This window comes from Camelus dromedarius, chromosome 15 (genome assembly GCF_036321535.1).
Source record: "Camelus dromedarius isolate mCamDro1 chromosome 15, mCamDro1.pat, whole genome shotgun sequence".
Classification (NCBI taxonomy): domain Eukaryota; kingdom Metazoa; phylum Chordata; class Mammalia; order Artiodactyla; family Camelidae; genus Camelus; species Camelus dromedarius.
This window is the reverse complement of record NC_087450.1, coordinates 45,031,200-45,057,739: the sequence shown is the minus strand read 5'-3', so window position 1 is coordinate 45,057,739 and position 26,540 is coordinate 45,031,200. Positions and strand designations below refer to the sequence as shown.

Below are 26,540 nucleotides of genomic sequence, written 5' to 3'. Positions count from 1 at the left end.
GAGACTCAATTGTTGATTGTTCCTGTGAGGTGAGCCACTTTGGAGAGGATCCTGAGATTTTTGTGTTGAACTTGAATCCTGTTGTAATTAGTATCTTTTTCTTTTAGGTAATGAAATTTATTGAGAAGGCCCAGAACATGTCTAAGTAAGTGATTTCAGTCTAATACCTATTTATTACTCTGTAGTTAACACATTTCTAGGCTTTTTGAAGGATTTGGGGATATTGTCAAGTTCTGAAAAGGTGTAGTTTGAGATGAATCCATAATAAATGAAAAATTGTGGGCAAGAAAACAATCATTAAGATGTTTTACAGTGTAGAGCTCAATTTAATAGTATCCCACCCCCAATCAATTTCATACATGCCCCTGGCTTCTTTGGAGGTATTTTGAGAATTTTGAGCCCACATTCATTTGCCCACCTGTCTTCTCTTGCTGGTTGGCATTTAAGTCTCTGAAATCCCTTTTTAATCCTTGTTTAAATAACTATAATTTACATGATCCAAAGAGAATATTTTTTAATTTAGGAAGTATCAAAATATAAAATAATATTAATCCTTATTATCATTAACCACAATTAACTTTTTAAATTTTTAATAAGTTTGCTTTTTTAAAAGACAGGAAGATAATTTATTATCTTTGTAAAAAGGATATAGGCTTATTACTATAAATAATTCATACATAATATTTAAAAGGTGAAACTATCACCCTTGTCACTAGAAATAATTATCATTATCATTATTACTCCCGGTGACTATCGTTCCACTTGTTTCTATTCTTATGTACATAGATAGAAGAATGGATGAATAAGGTGCTTCTACAAAATAGGATCATACTGGAGTAGTTTTTAAAAATAATAGCTTTATTGCAGTATGAATTCACAGACCATAAAGTGCATTCTTTTAAAGTATGCAATTTAGTGTATTCACAAAGTTGTGCAGTGATCGTCTCCAAAAGAAACCCCATACTCTTTAGCAGTTGCTCTATTTCCCCTTTCTCCAGGCTCCTGGTGGCTGCATGCTTCATTTTACATTCCCACAGTAATATATTGAGGATTCCAATTTCTGTACACCCTTGTCAGTACTTGTTATTGTTTTTTTGTGTTTGACTATAGCCATTTTAGTGGGTATGAAGTGGTAATGCATTATGATTTTGATATATATTTCCAAAACAATTAATGATGTTGAACATCTTTTAGTGTACTTTTTGGCCACTGGTATATATTTGGAGAAATGTCCATTCAGATTTTTAACTTTTAAAAAAAAAAAAGTTTCAGGTATACAACATTATAATTTGGCATCTGTGTACACTGCAAAGCGATCACCCCCAGAAGTCCGATTACCATCTGTCACCATACAGTTGACCCCCTTCACCCATTTTGCCCGCCCCCAACCCCTTTTTCCTCTGGTAACATCAGTTTGTTCTCTGTATCTGTGGGCTTGGTTTTGCTTTGTTGGTTGATTTTTGTTTTTTTTTTTCCCCAGATTATTCTACATATGAGTGAAATCATATGATAGTTGTCTTTTTCCTTCTGACATTTCACTTAGCATAATAGCCTCATGGTTCATCCATGCTGTCACAGTTGGCAAGATTTCATTCTTTTTTATGGCTGAGTAGTATTTCATTATATATATGTATACACACACACATACACACACATCTTCTTTATTCATTCATCCATTGGTGGACATTTAGATTGCTTCCTTATCTTGGCAATTGTACATAATGCTGCAATGAACATAGGGGTGCATATATTTTTTCTACTTAGTATTTTTATATTCTTTGGTTAAACACCCAGAAGTGGAATCACTGGATCGTGTGGAAACTCTCTTCATTTTTTGAGGAATCTCCCTTCTGTTTTTCATAGTTGTCGCACCAGTTTTTATTCCAACAGTGTATGAGAGTTCCCTTTTCTCTACATCCTCTCGAGCACATGTTATTTGTTATCTATTTGATAAGAGCCATTCTAACAGATGTGAGGTGATAATCCATTGTGGTTTTGATTTGCATTTCCCTAATAATTAGTGATGCTGAACATCTTTTCATGTGCCTATTGGCCATCTGTATGTCTTCTGTGGAGAAATGTCTATGTATTCAGATCCTCTGCTCATTCTTGAATCAGGTTGTTTGTTTGTTAGTGTGTTGTATGTGTTCTTTATATATTTTGGATACTAATCCCTAACTGGAGATGTTATGTGCAAATATTTTCTGCTGTTCAGTAGGCTGCATTTTAGTTTTGATGATGGTTTCCTTTGCTGTGCAGCAGCCCTCATTTGATGTAGTCCCATTTGTTTATTTTTGCTTTTGATTTCCTTGCCTTTGGAGTCAGATCCACAGAAACACTAAAACAGATGTCAGTGAGGTTACCACCTAAGTTCTCTTTGAGTAATTTAATGTTTTTAGGTGTTACATTCAAGTCTTTCATCCATTTTGAGTTCATTTTTGTGTATGGAGTAAGATAGTGGTCTAGTTTCATTCTCTTGCATGTGGCTGTGTATTTTTTCCTATACCATTTCTTAAAGAGACTTTCCTTTCTCCGTTGTATGTTCTTGGCTCCTTTGTTGTCAATTTATTGTCCATATATGTGTGGATCTTTGCTCTTTTTAAAAACAACTTTATTGAGATACAGTTCATATACCATACAATTTACCCATTTAAGTTGTACAATTCTGTATCTTTTAGTTTAATTACAGAATTGTACAACCATCACCACAATCAATTTTAGAACATTTCATCCCCCTTCTTTAGTTGTCACTTCCCTATTCTTCTTTTCCTCTCTCCCCTCCATTTTCTTCCACCCTCACCCCTAAGTAACTGGATGATTTCCCAAGAGATTTGCAGTCTGTTTTTGCTTATGTCTCATTTTTAATGCAGTATGTTTCTAAAACTATCAGTTTCCCCTGTGATCATTTGCAGCAGTGATATATTGCTGCTCCTACCAGTTAGCCTGAATATTGGACATTGAACAGAGCCTGGGGAATGTGATAGGGACTTTAAGGACAATGGGAAGCAGTGGGACTTGGCATTATGAAGATTTTATTTCATTCTTGAATAACCGGATGTTAATGTTTTGTGGGATGAAATATCTTTCAGAATGCATAAGTAAAAACTTCTTTAATGGATGGTCCTTTTTGACGTAGGTATGTCTTGATTGACACACCTGGACAGATTGAAGTATTTACTTGGTCAGCTTCTGGGACAATCATCACCGAGGCCCTGGTGAGTATTCTAGACTTGTTACTGAGGGTAAGTAGAGAGCCAGACAGTAAAAGCGTCTTGTGGCCTGGGGTCTTAAGTGGGCTAGAGTCACAGAGCTCTGTACACCTGCCTAAAGTGGTACACTGTCCTTGCGAGGGAGGTGGAAAAGAGTTTGTGGACAGGTCAAGGACTCTCTGACTAACGCTTTGATTATTTTGTGGCTTTAGGCATCCTCATTCCCAACAATTGTCATTTATGTAATGGATACATCTCGAAGTACCAACCCAGTGACCTTCATGTCCAATATGCTCTATGCCTGCAGGTAATTCATTATTGTTGAGCATAGTATTATGTCAAAGTATCATACTTCAGTCTTCACTTCTTCTTTTCCTTCATTTTTGAGTCCTGAGTGCTTACGCCTAGATTTGTGCTCATTCACATTTGCCACTCACTTTACAGCTCCGGTCGGGGGAGGGACTCTGGGTTGAGAAGGGAAAAGAAGCACAGATGCCCTTGGCATTCTCTAACAGCACCTTCTCCTCTTCCTTCCTTGCTGTTACAGAACAGGTGATAAATGAATATGAACCTTCTGGTAGTTGCCCCCAGTTGAATGAAATCCAGTTCTAAATAGAATAGAGCCTCCTGGTCTAAATGCTTTTTTCCCCTGTGTTGTGATAGGCAGAGTGAAATTATAACATGAGAAGAGACTGGAATAAAAAGACTCATCTGTAATCCTAAATGCACATGTTTCCCCAAGTGTGGTGCCGTTAGGAGAGGAAGGACCTGCCTGACTAGGCTATGTGAGTGCATTAGACCTAGGAGCAGGGCAGACCATTACTAATGCTGAATGTTATTTTGGGGGTATGCAAAAGCAATCACTCCAATTTGTTTCTTCTAATATGACTAGGGATGTCCCTTCCTGTTAGATACAAGAAATCCTAGTCCAAATAGAAATCTGATGTTTGCTAGCATAATTTTATTGTCATGTTAATTGTTTGAAAGACAATTATTTGGTAAAAACAAGCCCACACACACAAAACCAGGATCAATACCAAAGCATTACTACTCCAAGAAAGAGAGAGGGAGTCTATGTATATTGCTTGCTGGATGGTGGTGATGGTTTCCTGCTTGGGAGGGAAGAATGTGTGAGTGCTATGTAAGAACGTATACTTGTATTTAGAGTCTGAACTCATCCCCCCTTTTATTACTCAGATCCATCAGACTGATAACAGTCAAGCAAGAGTTTAAGTGCTTCTACTAATAATGCCTTGATGTTTGATTTTCAGCATCTTGTACAAAACCAAGCTGCCTTTTATTGTGGTCATGAATAAAGTAAGTGGATTCTTCTTCTTGTGAGTGAATATTTCTTTTTCATCAGAACCTTGTATTATCAGAAGTTTGGGTAAGTGAGAAGGATTATTTCAGATGCTGGAGAGCAGATTCAAACTAGCCTGAAGCAAAGTCATGAGCACTTCTGGGAAATGGATTCAATCAGATTGAATGAATATTTTTCACTGATTCTTTTCCAAAGTTATTTTAGGCTAGATAGAGTAGCCCCTCCATCACAGTGTGTGGATTATCCCTCAGAATCGGAACTGTGTAAATGGGGGAGAGACTGCTAGTCTATTGGAAGTGGCAATTAAAACAAACAAAAACAAAACTCTGTTGTTGGTTGTCGGCTGGGATGCAAGAGACTATGTACTTGACTTTAGAGCCTGGAATGTGCTGGCCTCCACGGTGCCATAGTCACTTGGCAGTGGATAGCGAAGGGTCTATTTTAACCTGGAATATACATATCTTCATTTAATTATTTATACCGCACAGCAGTCTTGGCTCTTTGTGGCTTGTTGCAGTGGAGGAGGAAATGGGGGAAGCAGAGAAAGAAAATATATGAATGATTGCTTTTTGCTGTCACCACTTAATTAAAAAAAATTTTTTTTGCCATTGATTGATGTCTGACCTAATCTCTGATTGCTAATAGTTGACTTCTTTCTGGTATAGACTGACATCATTGATCACAGCTTTGCAGTGGAATGGATGCAGGATTTTGAAGCTTTCCAAGATGCCTTGAATCAAGAAACTACATATGTCAGTAACCTGACTCGCTCGATGAGCCTGGTGTTAGATGAGTTTTACAGCTCACTCAGGGTAAACTTTCTCTCCTGCCCATGCTGATGGTCTACCCAGATAAACTCTTAATCCACAGGGCTGACTTTGAACCCATTTTAGTAAGGAAGTCCATTACCTTCTGGGAAGTAATTTTTTAAGGTATTGCTTATTAAAAACTGGAGGTTTAAAAAATAAGTAAGATAGGGATCCTGCCTCAGAGAGTTTATGGTCTAATTAGGAGAGAATGTAACACAGAGTTGAAACATGATATATTGTGGTAACTTACATTGTGGTATCTTAAGAAAGATTGGAAGTTGGACCTGATGGTACTGAGGAGGTAGATCATTTCTGAAATGAGAATTGTGGAGGGTGTAGCATTTAGAGGTATGCTTTGAAGGAAGGGTAAGATTTGTGTAAGCAAAAGTGGGTGTACATGGCAGGGAGTATGTTAATTGCCCAAGCAAAGACATTGAGGTACTAATTTTTATAGAGAAGAGACTGTGGTTTGATTTGACAGGGAATAGATGAAAAGAACTGATACTTGTTTGGTCCTAATTATCTTTTTCAGTTCTCTATTTTCCATAGACTTATTTCCATGACTGTAGAGTAGGCATGCTGTTCTGTCTTGCTTTAGCTTCATTCTTTGCCAGAGACTTCTTAAAGTATCTAAACCTCTTTTATGAAGATTTTATTAAATTTGAGCCAAATAATGTAAATCATTTAAAAATATATTGTTGTTTCCTTAGTGGCATTAATGATGCTTTTGGCAGGTGGTGGGTGTGTCTGCTGTTCTGGGTACAGGCTTAGATGAACTCTTTGTCCAAGTTGCCAGTGCTGCAGAAGAATATGAAAGGTGAGGTTAAAGGAACATTCTGTTGATGACATTCTTAGTTACCCACAATTCTGGTATGATAGCAGTTTTGCTAGCAAAACATTTTTTATGTGATGTACTGAATCTGACCACACTTACAGATAACAAGTCCCTGTTAACTTTTTAAAAAAAACTGGAGTATAAAACCTTCACTGTATTAAATGACTAAGAGCAGGAGTCATCAGACATTTTTTGTTAAAAACCCACCAGATAGTAAATATTTTAGGCTTTGTGGGCCATACTATCTGTCACAACTACTCAACTGTGTCATGGTCGTGCAGTAGCAACTATAGGCAGTTCCTAATCAAATGGGCATGCTGTGGTCCAATAAAACTTTATTTATAAAAATAGGCTGTGGACCGCATTTGGCCCCTTTGCCTCATTGGTTGATGCCCTGATAAAGAATATAGACTTTGGAATCAGATAGACGTGGGTTAGATTTCTTTTTCCTCCACTTAATAAATGAGTAACCTTAGCAGGTTTTCATCATTTGTAAATGAGGGATAATAGCACTTATTGCTAAGGTCAATGTGAGGATTATTTGAGAAAAAAAAAAAGCACCTAGCACAGTTGCTGACACAGAGTAAGCATTTTTCTTAATAAATGGTTGTTATAATTATTGTCATGGTTAATACTGGCATTCCATTTATTTAAAGGAAGTTGGGGTCAGAGCACCTCTACACTGTATTAGGCCTGATAATTAGCTGCTTTCTAGCAAGATCCTAAATAGCCCCATTGTGCATTTCAGACACATTTTGATTTTATTCATCAGATGAGGTTTTTTTTTTGTTGTTTTGTTTTGTTTTTTAATGGGTGTTATCAAAGCCTCAGGATAGACTATTCTGTATCCTTTCATTATTGCCCAGATAAAGGAAATAATTCTATATTGGGCTTCCTGAGCCCAACAGGCCTAGCTTCTTTTACTCATCATTTAAACGTCTTTTACTCATGTTTATCCAAATGAATGATGAATTCATTGGTCATGGTCTCTCCAGAGTTGATCTTTCCAGCTCAGCAGTCAGTCTTTTGTCTCTTTGCTGGTTTCAGGGTAGCGGGCAGGCACCTTGGCTTTTAATTCCTTAGGGACAGAATCTCAGTGACTAAGATTTGTTACATCTAATGTTTGGTGACATAAGATCATTTGCTATTATCAAAGTACCCGGGAGGGTGCAGGATAGATTATTAATCAAAGGGATTTAGAAATTGTTTCTCTTTCCAGAGAGTATCGTCCTGAATATGAACGTCTGAAGAAATCACTGGTAAGAGAGGAGCTGTTTGTATATTTTAGGGGCACTAAAAAAACAACCTCAAACTATATACTAATACTTTTGCCATAAATGCTTTTGTTTTGGCTCTCACTGTATCTTTTAGGTACTTCTTAATTTAAATCTGTAAATATGTATGTATGCTATTTGGATGAAGAAAGTCCCCTTAGTTTTCTTCTCTATATTTGAAGAAATAAAAATCAGATTTTTCCTGCTACATATATTGAGTCCTTCTTGTGCCACGCCTTCACCCCTACTCCGAAGTCCATTTAAAGGGTAGTCGTAGAGTTTTGTTAAAGAATAGAGAGGCAGTTCACAACTCCTATCCCAGATGATCAGGTGTCCTGTCCCCTTTGGCTACATTGGGCCCCTTATCACTGAGCCTTCCTGCTATGTCTACTTGAGGGTTCTTTTGTTGTTCTTGTGTCCAATTTCTGGCCCTCTAATGCCATCTGCAGAGCCCTCCAGAGTGAACTTTTGCTGTCTGGGCCCACACTGCTCAGTGTTTCTGTCCCCATATCAGCCATCCCTTATCTGCCACAATGTTTAAGTAGCCTCTAGTATTTGTATAATTTATCATCTCCAGTTAGAAGTTTAGCATCTACCTTGGGCCTCCTTTTTTAACATGATGACATTTTTCTCTATGCATATAGGCCCGCGCACAGAGCCAGCAGCAGGAAGAACAGCTGGAACGCCTTCGGAAAGATATGGGCTCTGTAGCCTTGGATACAGGGACTGCTGCAGGTACTGGAGGGTCTCTTGGTGTTAGGAACCAAAGAGGGGTGCACTTACTTCCACCTAGTAGGTGGCTATTTATATTTAAGAGAAAGAGAATAGGATAAAGTAAATGTAGTATTTTATATCTATCTATATTGATTGATCTAGGTAAATCCTAGATCTGCATTGAGTTGTCTCTTGAGTCTCCTTCAATTGTGAATGGATCCTTTGTATTTTGTGACATTGATATTTTTGAAGTGTGCAGGACTTTTTATAGAATGTTCCTCAATTTGAGTTTGATATTTCCTCATGATTCAGTTCAGGTGGCTCATTTTTAGCAGAACTTAACAGATGTGAAATTGTGTTTTTTCCATGTATCATATCATGAGGCTCACGATCCTGATTTATCCTTGATGACTTACTTAAATTGGTGTCTGCCAGGTTTTTTTTACCTTCATAGTAATTTTTTTGTGGGGTGATGCTTTGATTAGATAAATGTCTTTTTCATTTTCAAATGTTCACCTGCTAGTTTTACTATCCATTAATCTAGGCAGGGATAGTCTCCATCTTTCTGTGACACGTGTTGCAGGTATTTTCTCCTTGTTTGTCCATTGCCCTTTGACTTTGTTCATGGCGTTCCTTTGCCATGCAAAAGTTTTTATTCTGTTTTGTTTTAACATAGTCAGATTTGTCTTTTATTGCACCTGGTTTTGAGTCAGACTTGGGACTCTTTTACCTACACCTGTGTTAAATAAAGAGGCATTCACTCATGTTTTATTGTAGTACTTAAATGGTTTTATTTTCTACATCTGGATTCCTTCCTGATCCATTTAGAGTTTATTCCTAGGTATGGTGTGAGGTATAGGTCTAAGTTACCTTTTTCATAAATAGTTGTACCCACACAATTTATTAAAAAGCCTACCTCTGTCCCATTGATGAGATGCTACCTGTATCATATACCAAAGTTTCATATGTACTTGGGTATATTTCTGAATTATGTATTTTATTCTTCTAGACTGTGTGCCTGTACTGTGCTGCCTTAATTATACAGAGGCTTTATAGTATGTTTTAATATCTGCTAGGGCTAGTGCCCCTCAAAGTTACCATTTTTAGTGTTTCCTTGACTATTCTTGCACCTTTAGTATCAACTTAATGTAGTTCTTTGGTATTTTTACTGGGATTGTGTTATATTAATTAATTAATTAATTACCTGACATCTCTGTGATATTGACTCTTCCTGTTTAAGGACAAGGAATGTGTCTATACTTATCAAGTCTACTTTTGTGTCTTTCAGGAGTGTTTTCCTCATGTAGGTTTGGGTTAAATTTGTTAAATTTATTCCAGTGATTTTGTCTTCTTTGTTATAAGTGTTGAAAATGGGATTTTTCTTCTAACTGGTTATGTTTGTGTATGTGAAGACTTTTCATTTCTGTATATTAGTCTTTCTATTCTGCTACTTTACTTTTTTTTTTTTTTTTTTTTTTTTACTGTTTGAGTTAGTTTTGTCATTGATTCTCTAGGGGTTCCTAGGTTGGTGCTCAAATTTAAGTATATACATGCCCTCCTGCCCCCAGCCCATCATTGGCCCCCCATGACTGGCCTTTAAAGAAGTGAAGTTCTATTCATGACAGCTGTTGCTCTATACCTAGTAGAGAATAGCAAAGCCGCTTGGAGGAGGAGGTGCTGGAACCTGGCTGGGTTTACTGGTTGAGTGGGTCACCTGTGCCATCCTTGTTGTCCTCCTCAGCAACATAAATTTCTGTGTACTGTGGTCCTTTGGAATCATTCATGACTACATGAAATGGCAAATGTTAAATCTGCTGCAAAGGGTCTGCTGTACTCAGATAACCTGGTAAAGGTTAGGGGAGTTTCAGTAAATCTTTTGTGGAAAATCACAAGTCCAGTTGTATAATTCTTAGTTGGGCAGAGAATGAAGCATTGACTGTCAGCACATCACTGCATCATCCTTTTTCAAGACCACTGGCCCCTTGAGATTTGTGCCTCTTGATGTTGCTGCTGTTGGCCACACTTGTTTCCCAGCTGAGCTCTCTTAACCTTTTAGGCTCCTGAAGAGGGAGTTGAGTGGTCATGACCTTCCATGATTTGGTTTTAGGTTCTCATAGAGACCAATCCCCGCAGGCTGAATCCCTAGCCTCAGAATTACTTGATTAGACTTTCTCCTCATAATTGGAGTTCAGCACTTATTCCTTTTCCCTGGATGGGGAACTCGACTCTATTAGTATATTCCATTTTTTGTTAATTCCTCTTTTTCTTGAATAATACCCTGGCTCCTCTACTCTCTATCATTTCACCCTTTTTTCTCTTCAGACCCTCTCTGAACTTCAGTTTCCACCAAGAAGCTTCCTTAACACTCAACACTTTTACCCTTGACTCATCAGCACACTGGATCTGCTCAAATGTCTTTAGCCATCATAGGAAAAACCATAGCCTCTTCCAAGCTGTGAGCTAGTAAAACCAATGACATTACTATTCAGACATGCTACTTGAGAATTATTTTCCTTAGCTTAAAAATGAGACCTCTTGGGCTTTTTGCATTACAAAGGCACTGTGTAAAATAAACTAGTGTAGAAATGTTAAGTGGTATTAACAGTACATTTAGACAAGATAAGATTCTGCATTTTATCATGATCACTTTCATCCTGCCATTTTTTAATCATAGTTATTTATTGATTCAAAATCACTCTTTTGAGGAGGCCTGTGTTCATGACATGCTGCTGATACGTGTTTTCACTGTAGGCAGCTCATCTCCTGTGCTGGACCCTTCTGACTTGATCCTGACTCGGGGAACCTTGGATGAAGAGGATGAGGAAGCAGACAGTGATACTGATGATATTGACCACAGAGGTGAGAAGGGGCTGAGGTGGCCATGAAAACAGAACAGCTGTGGGGAGGGTATAGCTCAATTGATAGAATGCCTGCTTAGCATGCATGAGGTCCTGGGTTCAATCCCCAGTACCTCCAGTAAAAACAAAAAATATGTAAATAAACCTAATTACCTACCCCTCAAACAACAACAACCAAAAACCCAATAAACCTAAAGTTTAAAAAGAATTATTTAAAAAAAACCATAAAAAAAAAAAAAAAAGAAAACAGAACAGCTGCTTATCCTCCCATTGTTTGCTCAGGAGCTTCCTGTTGTTGAGAGAAGACCTTAAGCATGCAGCCAATAATAGGGGAGAGAGGAAATGGTAAAGGATGCAGCACCAGGAAAGAGTTCCTGGCCTTCCTGCTGAATGGTTAATATTGAGTTTGATTACAAGCCTTTTGTGAGTCCTGTGTCTTCCCATCTTCAGGTGCTAACTCAATCTGAGGAATCTAGGATTGTTTATTGTAATCATTGCTTTAAGAATACATAAGAAGGCCTCAGCAGATCTAAACCAGTTAGAAAGGACTGTGACGTTGTGGATAGAATGTCTCTGGAAACCCAAAAGGCTTCCACATGGCATAGTTTCATGGACTGTAGACAGAATCTATTTCTTGAAACAATCCTTTTAGGTCCTAGCTATGCCCAAAAGCAAAACTCTTTCTAGGGTGCTGGGTGCTAAGATGTAAATTGTCTCATTGAATAAGATTTGAGTGGGGGGAGGGTGTGGCTTAGTGGCAGAGTACATACCTAGTATGCACAGGGTCCTTGGTTCAATCCTCAGTACCTCCATCAAATAAATAAACCTAATTACCCCCCTGCCCCTCCCCCCCAAAAAAGAAAAAAAAAAGATTTATTGAGGTATAATTTACAAACAATAAATCTTACCCTTTTAAAGTGTATAGTTTGATTAATTTTAATTTAGATATATGGTCTTTAATCCCCATCATAATCAAGAAACAGAACACTTCCATTACCCTAAAAGTTAGTTCATGCCTGTTTTTATTCAGTCCCTTCCCTCACAGTAATTCCTGACAACCACTTATCTGATTTTTGTTCCTATAATTTAATTGGAATCACAGTATTTAAGTTGTATTTGGCTTTTTTTACTCAGTGTAATGTTTCTGTGATCCATCCATGTTATTGCATGTATCAGTAACATGTTCTTTTTATTGCTGAGTAATATTCTATTATGGAATACCTTTGGATGTACCTTTGTTTATCCATTCACCAACTGATTGACATTTGGGTTGTTTCCAAGTTTTAGCTATTGTGAATAAAGCTGCTATAAACATTTCATAGGCCTTTGTGTGGAATAGGTTTTCATTTCTCTTGGTTAAAAATACGTAGGAGTGGGATCTCATTTTAGTTACTTAACAAAGGAGGTATTCTCCCCACTTAAAGGTCAAAGAAATTGTACATTTTGGGCAACATGATAAATAGAGCATGCTTCTGGAAGATATTTCCTTATTGGGAGAAGTGAACATGTAGTGTCTTAGAGTACAGTTGACCCTTGAGCAGCCCGGGGTTTAGGGCTGCCCACCCTCTTCACAGTTGAAAATCCCTGTAAACTGACTTATTTAGAGTTGGCCCTCTGTGGTTCCGCACTGTGGAGTCCACCAACTGTGGATCGTGTCGTACTGTATTTACTATTAATATTTACTGTTGAAAAAAATCTGTCTATAAGTGGACCCATGTAGTTCAAACCTGAGTTGTTCAACTGTACTATTTCTGACGGTTGGGTGATAGCTGCTCTAATCCGCCTAATTGGGGGAGTTTAAGAAGAATTGACCTTTTTCCTTACAGTTACAGAGGAAAGCCATGAAGAGCCAGCATTCCAGAACTTTATGCAAGAATCAATGGCGCAGTACTGGAAGAGAAACAACAAATAGTTTCTAGCTGAAGTCCAGAATTTTGGAACTGTGTGTGAAGGAACTGTCCTTATTTCTGATTGGGGGCTACAGTAATGGACAATTTTGTTCAGAATAGTAGTTTCTCTTATTAGTGAAATCTCCTGACTCAGATGAAGCCAGGGATAGGATACCTTTGGACCTCATGGGTAGATGCTGATTCCCCTTGGCCTTTCCCTTGGATTTATGCAAAGAAGGATATTCTGTTTTTGGATACTGATGTCCCTTCAAACCTAAAACTGCAAGTTTTTTCATTTGAACTCACATACTTTTGCTGCTGATGGTGGAGCAGACAGAGAACTTAGTTCACTTCAGATCTCTTCTATTAGGCTAGATCTGTAGCTTCTACTTCCTCAGCATCTTACCCTTGAACCTACACCATGAGTTCCCGTCCTTTTAGCAGAAAGGGAGATGGAAACAGGAGCTTGTCCAGAGCAGCAGTGGAGTCTCCTTGGCAACCAATCAACATTGGTATGAAATGTACCTCACACTGGGTAGCTCATTATAGAACACCAGGTTCATTTGAGGAAAGTGGGCAAAACATAATTAATAAGAATTTTACTTTTGATGGTGACTTGGATAAAGAGTTTTTAATTTTAACTTTGTTGTAAGCCTGTCTGTCATAATTTCAAATAAGAAAATTATCACAAATAATCACTTCTTTTCAAAAGAGAGGTTTAAAGCCTCTATAAAGATGTTTACTGAAGTTTTGTGTACACACACCTAGTAACCAGGTACAAAGCCAGGCCCTGTTTGTATTGTTCTTTGAACTTAATGCAGAGTATCCTTAGTGATTTATTCAAAGGCCATGATTTGGTCAGGTGCACATTCCATACCTAACAGCCATGGTGTTTGCTCTGCCTCCACGTTCTCAGTATCTTAAAACATAATACATTTCTCTTAAGGAATTTTATCCCTGCCTAATCTTTATTCCAATTTAGTGTTCCTCAAAATGTGGTCTCTGGACCAGAAGCATCAGCATCACCTGGGAAATTACTAGAAATGGGATACTCTAGACCCGAGTCACAACTGTGGGGGTGGAGTCCAATAGTCTAGTATAATAAGGCCTCCAGGGGATTCTGATGCATGCTAAGCTTGAGACCACTCTCCAACTCAAACAGCCTGTGACGTAATTCCAGGCCAGGTCAATCTCAGGTATGAAAGCTCACATGACCTGCTTTATCAGAGTACCCCAACCTTGACCATTTGGTGCCTATTCTCTAATTTAAACATTCTAAAAATAAACAAGTATTTTACCATGAAGTATTAATTTCAATATTCTTTGAGTATTGGGAACCACTGGTCTAAAAACTTGAACCTGTTCTTTAAGAGGAAACCATTTGCATAGCAAAACTCTGAACATAGCTGGTTTTTCCCCTTAGTGCCTTTGAATACTTTTTCCTTAAAGAGTAACTTGTCCAGCCTGTTCTATAAGCTCCATAAGGGCAGTTACAAAGTCTTACTCCTCTTTGTATTCCTTGTACAGGACCTAGTACATAATAGGTCCTCAATAAATGTTTGCTAACTGAATGGATTAAATACTAGGTGGCTCATGGTGGAAACTGATTGCCTGATGTCTACTCTCATAAATAAATAAGGGAAAATGAAGCTAAGCCTGGAATAGGAAGGGTTTAGGTAAGTGTGCTAAGGATGTACAATTAGCAAGTTTATAAATGATCTGGTAACAGTTTAGAACCTCATTTTGTTGCTACTGCATTTATCTTTATTTTCAATGCCTGGAACATCTAAGGCACTCAACAATGTGGGCCTTGATGTGTGGTCTGCTAAGGGAGTGTTCTAAGTTTCACAAGACTTGTATTCTGCACCCCCAAACCAAACTTCAGCAGTATTTATCATGCCCACATTTGCTAATTACTCCTAATTATTCCAGTAGCTGTATCATTTATTTAATAAATACTGATTGAGTCTATCAGATGCCAAGCAGGGCAGATACTGTGATAGGTGAGTAACAACAGTAAAGTTGTTCAGCACAAGATGTAAAATAGAAAGGTGCCTATTTTTATCCGTTTAGCGGCTGCTCATCTGGTAGGAGCACAATGTGCAGATACAGAATTGTAGCAAAGGTCCTCTGATGGCCAAGCAAATGCAACAAATGAAATAGGCACAAGCCCATCCTTGGACAGGTCCTATTAGCCTCATTCACAAGGGAGAAAATGAAAGCAACTGAAAAATGTGCATGGTGAAAATATAAAAAAAAGTATGAGTGGAAATAAGAATGTAAAGACAAAAGGATGGGGATACAAGGGATAAGTCTAGAGAAGGAAGAAGGAAATATGAGGCAGAGACAGGGCAGTACTATCTGAATAAGCAAAAAGGCTGTTTACCACAGACCACTCTGATTTTATGAGACTTCATGGGCAGCAAGAACAGTTTGAAAAAAGACTACTGATATTTAAGTTGTGCAGTGTTCAGCTATTTCCTATCAGGTATTAGCACTGGACTCCCAATGACTTGAACCAAAAATGAAGCAAGTTAAAAGGAAAAACTGACATCTGGTATCATCATATATTGATTTGTGAGCCTGTTCAAGCACAGCTTTGAGATTTAATAACATCTCAGTCTTCATAACATCCCTGCAAGGGAAATCAAAGCAGTATGATTCTTCTCAGTTGTGTGAGAGAAATGGCTCTGGAGAAGCTAAGTCACTTGTCTAGTCACACAGTAAAGACAAGAGTTAGGGACAGTGCTTTGGTCTCTGGATTACCACCCCAGTGTTGTGATGTCTGTGAAAGGTGGCTTGGTTGTTGTGGAAAACTATAAAAACTGGATGCAAAAGGAAAATACAAACCTGTTTGCTTAAATCCAGTGCCACTGAAATCAGAAAAAAACACTGTGTTTAAGAGTAAGAGTCAAATCACTGTTCATGGAAACAGTTGAATACATTTTCTGCTAGGTCTTGTAGGTCTGGACAGAAAATCTCCCCCTTTGCCTTTTATATTTTCCTCATCCTCTTCTTGCAGCGCTGGTTGAAAACAGGGGAGGACCCCATGAGGCTGTCAGTGGAGTGGGAGCCATAGCTGCTGTCTGAGTCATCAGGGCTCTGGGGGATCCCAGCTTCACTCATGCCTGACATGGGCTCCTCGAACACATCACTGCCCAGCACGCCATGCCCGGACACGTTGCCTTCTTCACTCTCTTGAGGCTCCATTTTTACATGGGCCAAGTTCCAAAGGGGGGAAGCATTCACCTCCGTACCTAAGAATGGAAGAAGAACACAGAACTAACAAGCAGTAAGCCAAGTAAGCCAAGGCTGTAACAAAGTAGAAGGCATACACCACCCAGGGCCAACTGCTGGCCTTTGAACTCAGTTTTCACTCTGATTCCCTACCTGGCTGGAGAACATGGTTGTTACTCTCTGCATCGAGAAGTTACCAACTCTGAATATCTTCCTTTTCACTTCCTCACCCTCTTTTACCCTTTACCTCCTTTACCCTCACCCTCCTTTACCTCACCCACCTCCATTTTCCCTAAAACAGTAAACAGTTTTCCTGTAGAATTATACAGGTGGGAACATTCCCTGTCTCCTGGATCAAAGTTAGGCACAACCATGAGCTCTTGGTCAGGAGTTACATTTGCCTGTCCTTCCTTTTATGGGGCTGTCTGGTTTTATTGCCTTTTGTTTGGGTCCCTGGTCCTTTCTTACATTATGAAAAGTTAATGATCACTACAAAATGCTAGTAGCAGTTCCCAGACTGCTGGAAAGAGACATGGCCCCAATGTCTGCAACAATTTCTCTTTAACTCTGTGTGTTCTAGCAATACTGTTCTGTGGTTCTTAAGACTTCCATGGTGAAAGGCTCTCTGCCCAATACTGTAAAAAATGTGGCCTAATTCTATTTAGGCCACACTGGGGGATTTGCTATATGCATCATTTGTGCATTGATGACATGACAATTTATATTTGTAAAGAACTGATGTCTAGACTAAGTTGCAACTTAACTGACTTAGAGATGGAGTCATCCTGGTTCTGAAGGTAATCACAGGGTCTATCTGGAAGAGGAGGCCAGCTGCCTGTCATTGGGTAACCCTATTTCAATCCCTTTCAGTTCCAATTTGTTGGGGGTACTTTAGGAAGGAACCCCAACTATTCACATATCCTTAATCAATTAACATCACTCTATCTTTCTGGAAGTTGCCTTAATCAATTGAGCATAAGCATCAGGAAAGACCAGTACAGAATACAGAGAACAGGAGGCCATCTGCACCCCGCCACCCCAAGCTGGGTCAGCTGAATTAACCCTGGTCATCAACAGGATAACACCTAGTGAGTGCATCTATATCCTAACTAAGAATTATTTTAAAGAATGCCTGAGCTGTGCTTCTTATCTCTTCACTCATTACACAGAGAATGTTGGTATCTCTAGATCAGTGAAGCTATATTTGTCTTTAGACTTTCCATTCTCCTGCCCACCCTCACTTTTCTTCCATTTCCAGAGTTTGATTCCAAAACAAAAAGTACTGAGATTGGCAGATTTCCCAGAATCAAAACGAGTAGGTTGGTTTCTCTTACTTGAAGCCTGTGGTGAAGCCTCGACCTCCAGGTTGGATGGGAAGCGCTCGCTCTGAGCCCCGAGGACTCCCATGGGCAATGACTGGTCTCCAGAAGCCAGGTCAACCTCCAGTTCCTCACTGACAGGGAAGGTGATGTCGCTTACAGGTTCCTCCTTGATCTTTACAGGTTTAGTGTCCTCTGTGGCCTTCTCAGGATTGACAATCCTTTCATACTCTTCAGAGAGCTGTTTACTAATCTGTTGGCAAGCAAGAGCCAATTTTCCAAGGAAATGTTAAAAGCAAGCTGGATAATCAGATTGTAGCATCCCATGGAAAAGCCAACAGAACAGGACTATGAATAAAGCATCCACTGCCAATGGAAGGAATTTGTGTTGAGTTTGCATTTGTAAATGACAGAGACATGTCAAGAAAATTTGTTTGGCAGAGAGTATGTATGTCATTAAAAGGTGCATAAAAGTGAAAAATAAACAGACTGTGTTACACTAAAAGATCACATTTTTGGCTATAAAAACGAAAGACAAAAGATCACATTTTTTGGCTATAAAAACTAACATTTGACATATGTACCACAGGTGGATAACAAACGTAGGAAATCTGGTTCACTTAGCAAAAATTGTTGAGTGTTAAGAATTCCTTATCGTATTTTAGATTTGGGGAAACCAAAACAGTGAACAAAATGCTTAAGGCCACAAAGGTTGAAGAGATTAGATATTTTTGGTTCTAACCAAAAATGGTGTCTCCCCCCTAACCCCAAATCCCACCCTTGGGCAGTATCAGCTCACTCTGTTTTGTTTTTCATGGCACTTAACACTATTTGAAACGCCAATTATATTGATCATTGTTTACTTGTTTTTGTTTCCCTCAGCAAGAATGCAAACTCAAGGGATTTGTTAACTGATGTTTCCCACAGTGCCTGACTCACAACATGCACTCAATAAATATTTGCTGAATAGAAGCAAGCTAACCACATTCTCTCAAACTCCACCAACTAAGGGAGACCCCTGGGTCTGTCCAGGTCAGTGATGAGGCCAGTGGAATACAGCTAGGGCCCAGCACAGCTGGACACAGGGCACAGCTCTGTTGTAAGACCCTGTTCTCAGCGTTCTAGAGCAAGTGTTAACAGGGTCCTGCTGAACACCCCTAGATTACACACCTCTACCCACTTCTACTTAGGCTCCTCTCACCTGTAGCATGTAACTGTGATAGTCCTTGATGCGGTGCTGCCAGAACTTCTGGAGGGAGAGCACACTGCCAATGCCCACTTCATGGAACACCTGCTCCATGACGTCGGGGAAAGGAGTCTGCCCCAGCCGGGCCTCCTGATCCACAGCAAAGCGCAGCAACTTGGTGAACTTAAGGCAGTACTCATGTGCCACGTCAGTTAGGGTCTCCAGGACACTTTCATTAGCACACTCAAAGCCTGCGTGAGCCAGGATTGTGGCCACTGCCTGGTAGAGGAGCTGCCGGCAGGAGTGCCAGCTGAGTTCAGTCACAGGTTCCCCTTTCCCACTGAAAAGTGGAGACATGGTAGTATTATTAGTGCTCTTGCAAAGGAGTGACTTGTCCTGTCTCCCTAAAAGGCTTACAATTCCAGTCAAACCATTGGCTCAGCTTCCCAGGGGAATTCTAGGCAGGTTACATAGCCCAGTTTCATTCTGCTGCTGTCAGGGCATGTCTCAACCATAGTATTATCCCTGAGCTTCCTCAATTACACAAAGTTTAAATAGACAATAATGTCTATAATAAACAGTATAAAGAGTATCTAGTGGAAAGGAAATTTCGTTCTCCTTGTATCAACTGCTCAATTTTGATCACTTTTAGGATCTGATTAATTTTAAGAGTATAGCTCAGATATGGCTCAATGGTGCTCTAATTATTTCATCAGAATGTAGGTTCCTCACATCCTGGGCAGTATATGGACTTTTAGAAACTCACAGTCCCATTAGGAGATTCTTATTTGACTACAACAGACCATTTGTAAAATTGGAAAGCAATTCAATTTTACAAAAGCGATTTAAAACATACACAGCTTACAAAACATTTTTATCATATCCTATGCGACTCTAGATGCCATGTTCTTCATAATATACTGTTTTGCACCTAATCACTACTGCAAAATCCTAATCTTCCTAAAAAAAGAAAACACAGCTCAAAAAGCTGTCTGATCTCCTAAAAATAACTTTTAATAAGCTTCTTATAATTTGCCAGTTCTCCTGAAATTTCCTACCTATCTTCTGCCTCTCTCTGACAAAGGGAGCAAATAGATAAGAATATAACAGGGTACAGAAAATAACTCTTCCTTGGTTCACACCTGGCACAGGTCATCCCGTGCTTGCTGTACAAGAGTGTGTGAGGAGCTACTATTCGCCCACTTTACTATTATCTGCTCAGTAGCAACGACTGCAATTCATATGATGATTGGAAAATAAGAAAACCAATTGTCAAATAACTTTTCATTTACTATTTACATTGTCATTTCCTCTGGCCAGTCTCTCTGGGGTAAACGCCAAAGGCTTCAGAAGTGCCTAGTAACACCGCTAAATCAGTATTGCTTTACTTGAGTAATAGTACTCAACCTGTTTCAAAGGAGAATAATTCTTTCAGCACCCCTATAGCTGGAGCAAATTATTTCTGTTACACAGTTTCTTACTTATGTATAAAACTAAGTATAGACTTTTGATGTTCACAGCTCTTCCTAATAATTAAAATTAGAAAACTGACACAAAACTACAAATTCTAAATAACAGGAATAATTTAAAATGATGGACAGTATTATTTTGTGGAAGCTAAATTGCCCTCAAAGTGTAAATATGGTACTGACTGCTACTTGAAGTTGGGCATACCTGTACTAACAGGTGCCAAGCATGTGATGGCACAGTTCTCCCTCCTTTTTCACTATTCCAATGTCTTCAGAACCTTCGATTGGTCTATGCACCAAGACACTTTCTGGCCTTCAACTGGCCCAACAGCAACTTTTAAATATTAAGCCTATTTCTCTTATGTTCTCATTAGTTTGGGACAGTTAAAATAGTAGCAACTATTATTAATAGGTAGGTGCAATAAATGATATGCAATTATTACTTATATACTACTTTTGCCAATCATACTTAATCTGAATCTAATTTTGTGGAGATAATCCAGTAAGTGGGCCATTCTACAAGACAACTGACCTGAACTCTTCAAAAAGATTAATATCATGTGTTTTAAAAAGGAGGCAGCTGCTGGTTCTTGGCTTCTTGGCTGCCTCTGCCTCCCGGCTCCCCACTCCCCTTTGTTTTGCTTCCTGCCCCCACCCTCGGCTCGTAACTCCTGCCTGCCTGCTGTGGAGATGGCTTTGGGCCTGAGGTCTGATCCTGGGCCCAGCGAGGGAGAAGGAGAGGGATGCGAAGGAGACGGGCACCATGAAAGAAGAAAGCGGTACTGATGTCCTTGTTAGCTCCAGGAAAAGGCAGGCAAATGTGGCCATTTTTTTGCAGGATCCAGATAAAGAAACTGCCAAAATTGACAGGACTGTGAGAAGCCAATGTGCCAGTCAGCCTTGGGACAGTAATAAAGTCTGTGACAAGCCCTGATCCTTGATTCCCACACCTGATAAAAAGGATGAGCTCATATACCCAAATTCTGTGTATAAGCCTCAGAGTTGCACGCTGTCCAGAGCCTCAACACTGCCTGTTCTGAACTGGGCAATTATAGATAGGAGGTTGGAAAATCATGTTAACTAAGGAAAAGACATGCTTGAGGGATAAACACTTTATGCAGCGGCACCTTCTTTTGCAGCCTAAATGTGAGTGATTCTCCTAGACTGGTTAATGGAGGTGTATGAAGTCTCTAAACTTCACAGACAGACGTTCTACTTGGCACAGGATTTCTTTGATCGGTACATGGCAACACAACAAAATGTTGTAAAAACGCTCTTACGGCTTATTGAGATTTCATCTTTATTTAGTGCTGCCAAACTTGAGGAAATCTATCCTCCAAAGCTGTACCTCCAAAGCTGTTACAGATGGGACTTGTTCAGGAGGTGAAATTGTTGCCATTAATCATTATGAAGGCCCTTAAGTGGCATTAAAGTCCCCTAACCATTGTGTCCCCGCTGAATGTATACATGCAGATTGTGTATCTAAATGATTTTTATGAAGTGCTCCTGTCACAGTATCCTCAGCAAATTTCCAAACAGACTGCAGAGCTTTTAGATCTCCGTGTCCTGGATGTTGGCCGCTTAGAATTTTCCTATGGTTTGCTTGCTGCTTCTGCCTTGTATCATTTCTCTTCATCAGAACTGATGCAAAATCTTTCAGGGTGTCAGTGGTGCGATATAGAGAAGTGTGTCAAGTGGATGGTTCCATTTGCCATGGTTACAAAGGAGCCAGGAAATTCAAAACTTAAGCACTTCAGGGGAATTCATGAAGATGCACATAGCATCCAGACTCGATAAACAGCTTGGATTTGCTGGACAAAGCACAAGCAAAGAAAGCCATATTGTCTGAAGAAAATAGGATTTTTCCTCTCCCCACGGAGTCCTCACCTCCTCCCACCCTCAAACAGAGCAGTAAGAAGCAGAGCGGTGGGCAGGGAACAGCATGACCACACCAGCATCTTCTACCAAAGACAGCTGTGCAGAAGTACCTGCTCCAAGTTCTCTCCTGTCTACTGCAGCAGAGGCGTGCATTAACTTTTACAGATACTTAAATGGAAGAGCACGTGTCTTCTGCAACAGGTTTCTGTGGATGGCATTGGACAGGGAGAAGTGTTTTTTATTGGATGCTTAGATTTTTTAGTAAGTGAGTCAAGTACACCAGCCACCTCCAGAACACCAACGAGTGCTCCAAATGCTGCTAGGGAGGGTGATAGTTGACTTGATTGACTTTGCACAAATAGCAAAGGCTTGAAGTTGAGGAGTGCCACGTTGCTGTTGGTCTCCCCTTGTGTGTTCTGGGTTGTGTTGCAGTAAGCAGAACAGGTGGTTGTAAGTGTTATGGTGTGGAGCCCACAACCAGCTGTGCTGGGGGCCTGCCCTTTCCATACTATCAGTCAACAGTGTACAATGTCTTTTATGAACTATTATTTTGTAAGTGTTGTTATTCTTTTTAATAAAGATAACACTATCTTTGAGGGAAAAAATAAATAAAAAATAAAAAAGAGGAAGCTATTCTGGCTTAAAAGACATTAAACAGGCAGAAAAAGACAAATACTATATGAAATCACTTATATGTAGAATCTAAAAAGTATAACAAACTAGTGAATATAACAAAAAAGAAAGAGACTCATGGATACACAGGACAAACTAGTGGTTATCAGTGGGGAGATGGAAGGAGAAAACAGGCAAAATAGGAATTAAGAGGTACAAACTACTATGTATAAAATAAATAAGCCACAAGGATATATTGTACAGGTCAGGGAATATAGCCAATATTTTATAGTAACTATAAATGGAGTATAACCTTAAAAATTGTGCATCACTAAGTTGTATACCTGAAACCTATATAATGTTGTAAATCAACTATACATTAATTTAAAAAAAACAGACACTAAACAGGCATAACAACCAAATACAATGTGTGAGTCTTTCTTAGGTCCTGGATTAGGGAAAAATATACCTATAAGAGGACAACTTTTGAGACAAATGGAGAAACCTGAATATCTTCTTATTAAATGACATTATTTCATGAGTGTTCATTTATTTTGGGGTGATAATGATATTGGGATTATGTAGAAAATTGTCCTTACTCCTAGGATAAGGCGAGGAATTCAGAGGTAAAGAATACTGAAGAATTTAGGGGTGAAATATTGCAATGTCTGCAACTTTAAAATATGTGGCAAAAAAAAGTCTTGGGGGGTGTGTGTGTGTGTTTATGTTTGTATATTTGTGTGTATATGTGTGTACACACACACACGAGAGAGAGAAATGTAGCAAAATGTTAACAACTGGTGAATCCAGGTGAAGGGTATTTGGGTGTTTATACTATTATTTAAACTTTTGTATAGGTCTGACAAATTTCAAAACGATTAAGTAATTATTTGTCACCAAATGCAAACTTCCATACTGAAATCTAGTAGTACCAACAGGTAATAAGGCAGTCATTCAGAGGATCTGGAGGAGGGCTTCTCAAACTTAAACACACATATGAATCTGCTAGAGTTACTGTTAAAATGCAGATTCTGATTCAGCAGGTCTGGGTGGGGTGTGAGACTGCATAAAAAGCACCCAGGTGATGTTGTTGCTGCTGATCTTGGACCAGATTTTGAGTACCAAGGATCAAGAACATTTTCACATTATTGTTTCTTAAACTACGTTACTGAATGAAACACGCACAGTTAAAAAATTCTTGTATAGAACTTGCCCAATAATATGAGAATAAGTCCATGAATCTCATTTTGAGGACACTGGGCTAACCCATAGTATACGTTTTAAGTGAAACAGAAAGACTAGACACTGAGGACTATGAGGACAAACCATTGTAGTACCTCGCTCCTAGTAAAGTGCTTGACACATAATTAGGCACTCAATAAATACTTGTTGCATCAGAAAATTTAAAAATACAGACTCTGGATTTGGAAGATCAGAGTTCAAGTCCTAGACTTCCCACTAATTACGTGAGCAACTTTGGCCAAGTCAATTACTCTTATCCTCAGTTTCCTCATGGAAATGTTGTTACATACTTAACAGGGTTGTTGGAAAGACTTTTTGAGAAAAGTAAGATATAGCAAAGTCTTGCCTTACCGATAAAAGTCACTCTCTGGGTCACTGTGCCGAATCTGGAATGGTGCGTTGGGATTCTTACAATCTAAAGGAAGGAGGTCATCAGGAAGAGGAGGTGACCCAGGACAGGATGGAAGAGGTTCACTCTCTTCAGTCTTTACACCTTCTGTCTGTTGCTGATTCTGGGCCTGAGCTGTGGCAATGAGGTTGCGCAGACGTCGGTTGTGCTGGATCAGCTGAATGGTATGGATGGTGAGGCTGCAAGGCTCTGAGGGAATGTCCAGCATAGTGGGGCGCTTGGGCTTGTTGGCTGAGGGTTGGTGCAAGGGTGGGTCATGGACTTCCACCAGTCGGAACTCCCGAGGGAGCAAGTCAAAGGAACTTCTGTTGGTCTGGCTTGATGAAATTGGTATCTCTCCCCAATATCTCAGCATTTTGGAATAAGAAAGGAGAGCTTTCAAGTTAAATGTAGATGATATCCTAAAAGTAGTGTTTTTAAATCTCTAACAACTGCAGGTTATAGGCTTCTATAGTGAAACATATGTCTAGCCAGTTATTTGCATAAAAAGTAGGCAGTTCAAGACCACTTAGAAAAATATCAACGTCAGCAACACTGTAGGACCAAAGATGTTCTCCCTGAAGAAATTAAGAGACATATTGCTGTTAGATGCCAGCCAGCACAACCACACACAGTGACAGTTCCTCCTGGGCTGTACCACAAGGTAGAGTTTGGGTCATTAGTAGACTAATAGCTGTAATAGTATCTGGGGTTATAGTGTCCATGTTTTCCACCTCATCCCACTAACTCATTGCCAGAAAGACCATCATACCCAATTCTGAACAATATGCAAGGCAAGATACTTAAATTTGAGACCTGGAATATTTCTCAGAGTATATTGACACATCTGTTCTGGATCAGTAGGAAAAACGGAGTAGAGTTAAAGATAGGGAAAGGTGGTACTTATTCTGTGAATGCCAGGTATGGGAACCTTTAACAGGTCCTGGTAGAAAAATTTATAAACCACTAATCTAAATGATCTTATGTGACATATAAAGGGAAGACTCTGAGATTTCTGCTGTCTCCTACCTAGTATCCTTTCCTTCAGTCTCTCCTTATATCTAATCTACTTCTATAGTGATGCTAGAGTTAGTATTTCTAACTCAGACCTAATGCCTTTCCATTGCCTATTGGAGAAACAAAGTTTTTGGTTTACCATTCAACAAAATTTACAATCTGGCTCTGACTCACCTTTCCAGATTAATTGCCCACATGCCTCTTCAGATTCAATAAACATTCACCAAACGCCAGGTACCATGTGAGGAGATAGACTAATTAATGCAAGATCCTTGCCCTGAGGTGAGGTAGAAAAACATAAAAAGAACTTTTCAGTATTAACATTTCAACAGGCACAGACCTGGTGCAGCGAGAAAGCACAAAGGAGGAACTTCCTGGAGAAAATGACTACCTTAGTTCTAACAGTATCAGACTACTCAGATTGAGAACGCCACGCATCTCCATAGCAGACCTTTTAAGCTGTGATCTCTGCTAGAAATGCCCTGTGACCCCTATTCCTGGCAGACTTGTATTCACTCTTAAGTATGGCTTAAATCACCACCCTCTAACACCTCCCCAGCACATCTCCCTTCAATATATTATTACAGCACTTTGAACATTTCCATCACATTATTTATCCCTGGATTTAAACTAGTACTTATCTCTATTTTATTCTTCCATCTATTGCTCACAACTGTGATCTCAGTACGGTGTCTGGCATTTATTGAGTGAGTACTATGTGCCAGTCTTTGCCTTTACTGTTTAATTCAATTTTCCCAACTACCTTACGAGGTAAATACTATGAGTATCCCATTTTCCAGATGTGTAAGCTGAGGCCCATTGTCTTGCCTAATGCCAGAAATGGCTGAGAGGGAAAATCAGGACGATCTCGGTTTCAGGGTCTGCACTCAACGACTACATTAATTGCCTCATTAATTGGTTTCAGAAAGAATAAAAAAAGAACGAATAAATGAATGAACCAAGTGACAACAAAAATCGTCCTCTCCCCTAACTCCACCGAAAGGAGCATGAAGGATAGGTACCAAGACTAAGCAATGCCCAAGTCCCTGCAGGGGCTCTTCGGTCACCGTCGGCAGGCGCAGGCGCCAATCACAGGGTCCTGGGGTCGCCTAATGCCGGGGCAGCCCGGACACCGGGTGGTCTGGACCGGGACCGAGGCAAGGACGCTCCGCTAAGGACTGCCGCGTCGCGCAGGAGCTGGGCTGGGACGACTCCGAAAGGCCCGAGGGGAGGGTCGCGCCAGGGCCGGAAGGCTAGTGCGTTGATTAATAGTTCAAGACTGC

At 39.6% G+C, this 26,540-nt stretch overlaps 2 protein-coding genes and 1 pseudogene across 3 annotated transcripts in view; 2 read left to right on the top strand and 1 right to left on the bottom strand.

Moving 5' to 3' along the window:
- Positions 1-13,550, top strand: part of GPN1 (GPN-loop GTPase 1) — a 17,127-nt gene extending 3,577 nt beyond the window's left edge. Inside the window, exons 5-14 of one of the 2 annotated variants that reach the window (XM_010991258.3) lie at positions 108-145; positions 3,137-3,215; positions 3,422-3,516; positions 4,481-4,526; positions 5,196-5,342; positions 6,074-6,156; positions 7,394-7,433; positions 8,093-8,183; positions 10,914-11,021; positions 12,847-13,550. In XM_010991258.3, the coding sequence (XP_010989560.2) occupies positions 108-145; positions 3,137-3,215; positions 3,422-3,516; positions 4,481-4,526; positions 5,196-5,342; positions 6,074-6,156; positions 7,394-7,433; positions 8,093-8,183; positions 10,914-11,021; positions 12,847-12,932 (813 nt within the window). In that variant the 3' untranslated portion in view covers positions 12,933-13,550. Of the gene's footprint in view, positions 1-107; positions 146-3,136; positions 3,216-3,421; positions 3,517-4,480; positions 4,527-5,195; positions 5,343-6,073; positions 6,157-7,393; positions 7,434-8,092; positions 8,184-10,913; positions 11,022-11,302; positions 12,338-12,846 lie in introns of those variants that run through there. The other variant, XM_010991259.3, reaches the window with a different exon arrangement.
- Positions 13,522-26,540, bottom strand: SUPT7L (SPT7 like, STAGA complex subunit gamma). Its single transcript, XM_010991260.3, has 6 exons — positions 26,280-26,540; positions 25,432-25,534; positions 24,204-24,818; positions 18,667-18,991; positions 17,481-17,718; positions 13,522-16,166 (listed from the first exon to the last, which is right to left on the bottom strand). The coding sequence occupies exons 3-6, from the start codon at positions 24,614-24,616 to the stop codon at positions 15,904-15,906; spliced, it is 1,239 nt and encodes a 412-aa protein (XP_010989562.1). The 5' UTR covers positions 24,617-24,818; positions 25,432-25,534; positions 26,280-26,540; the 3' UTR covers positions 13,522-15,903.
- On the top strand, positions 20,854-22,116 carry LOC116157434 (G1/S-specific cyclin-E1-like; annotated as a pseudogene).

Excerpts from the sequence above, each read along its gene's own strand:
- SUPT7L (XM_010991260.3), bottom strand. The coding sequence starts at position 24,616 with ATGCTGAGATATTGGGGAGAGATACCAATTTCATCAAGCCAGACCAAC. Across the intron at positions 17,719-18,666 it reads ATCACAGTTACATGCTACAG|ATTAGTAAACAGCTCTCTGA; the intron begins GTGAGAGGAGCC and ends GCTTGCCAACAG. Across the intron at positions 16,167-17,480 it reads GGCTTCACCACAGGCTTCAA|GTACGGAGGTGAATGCTTCC; the intron begins GTAAGAGAAACC and ends TTCCATTCTTAG.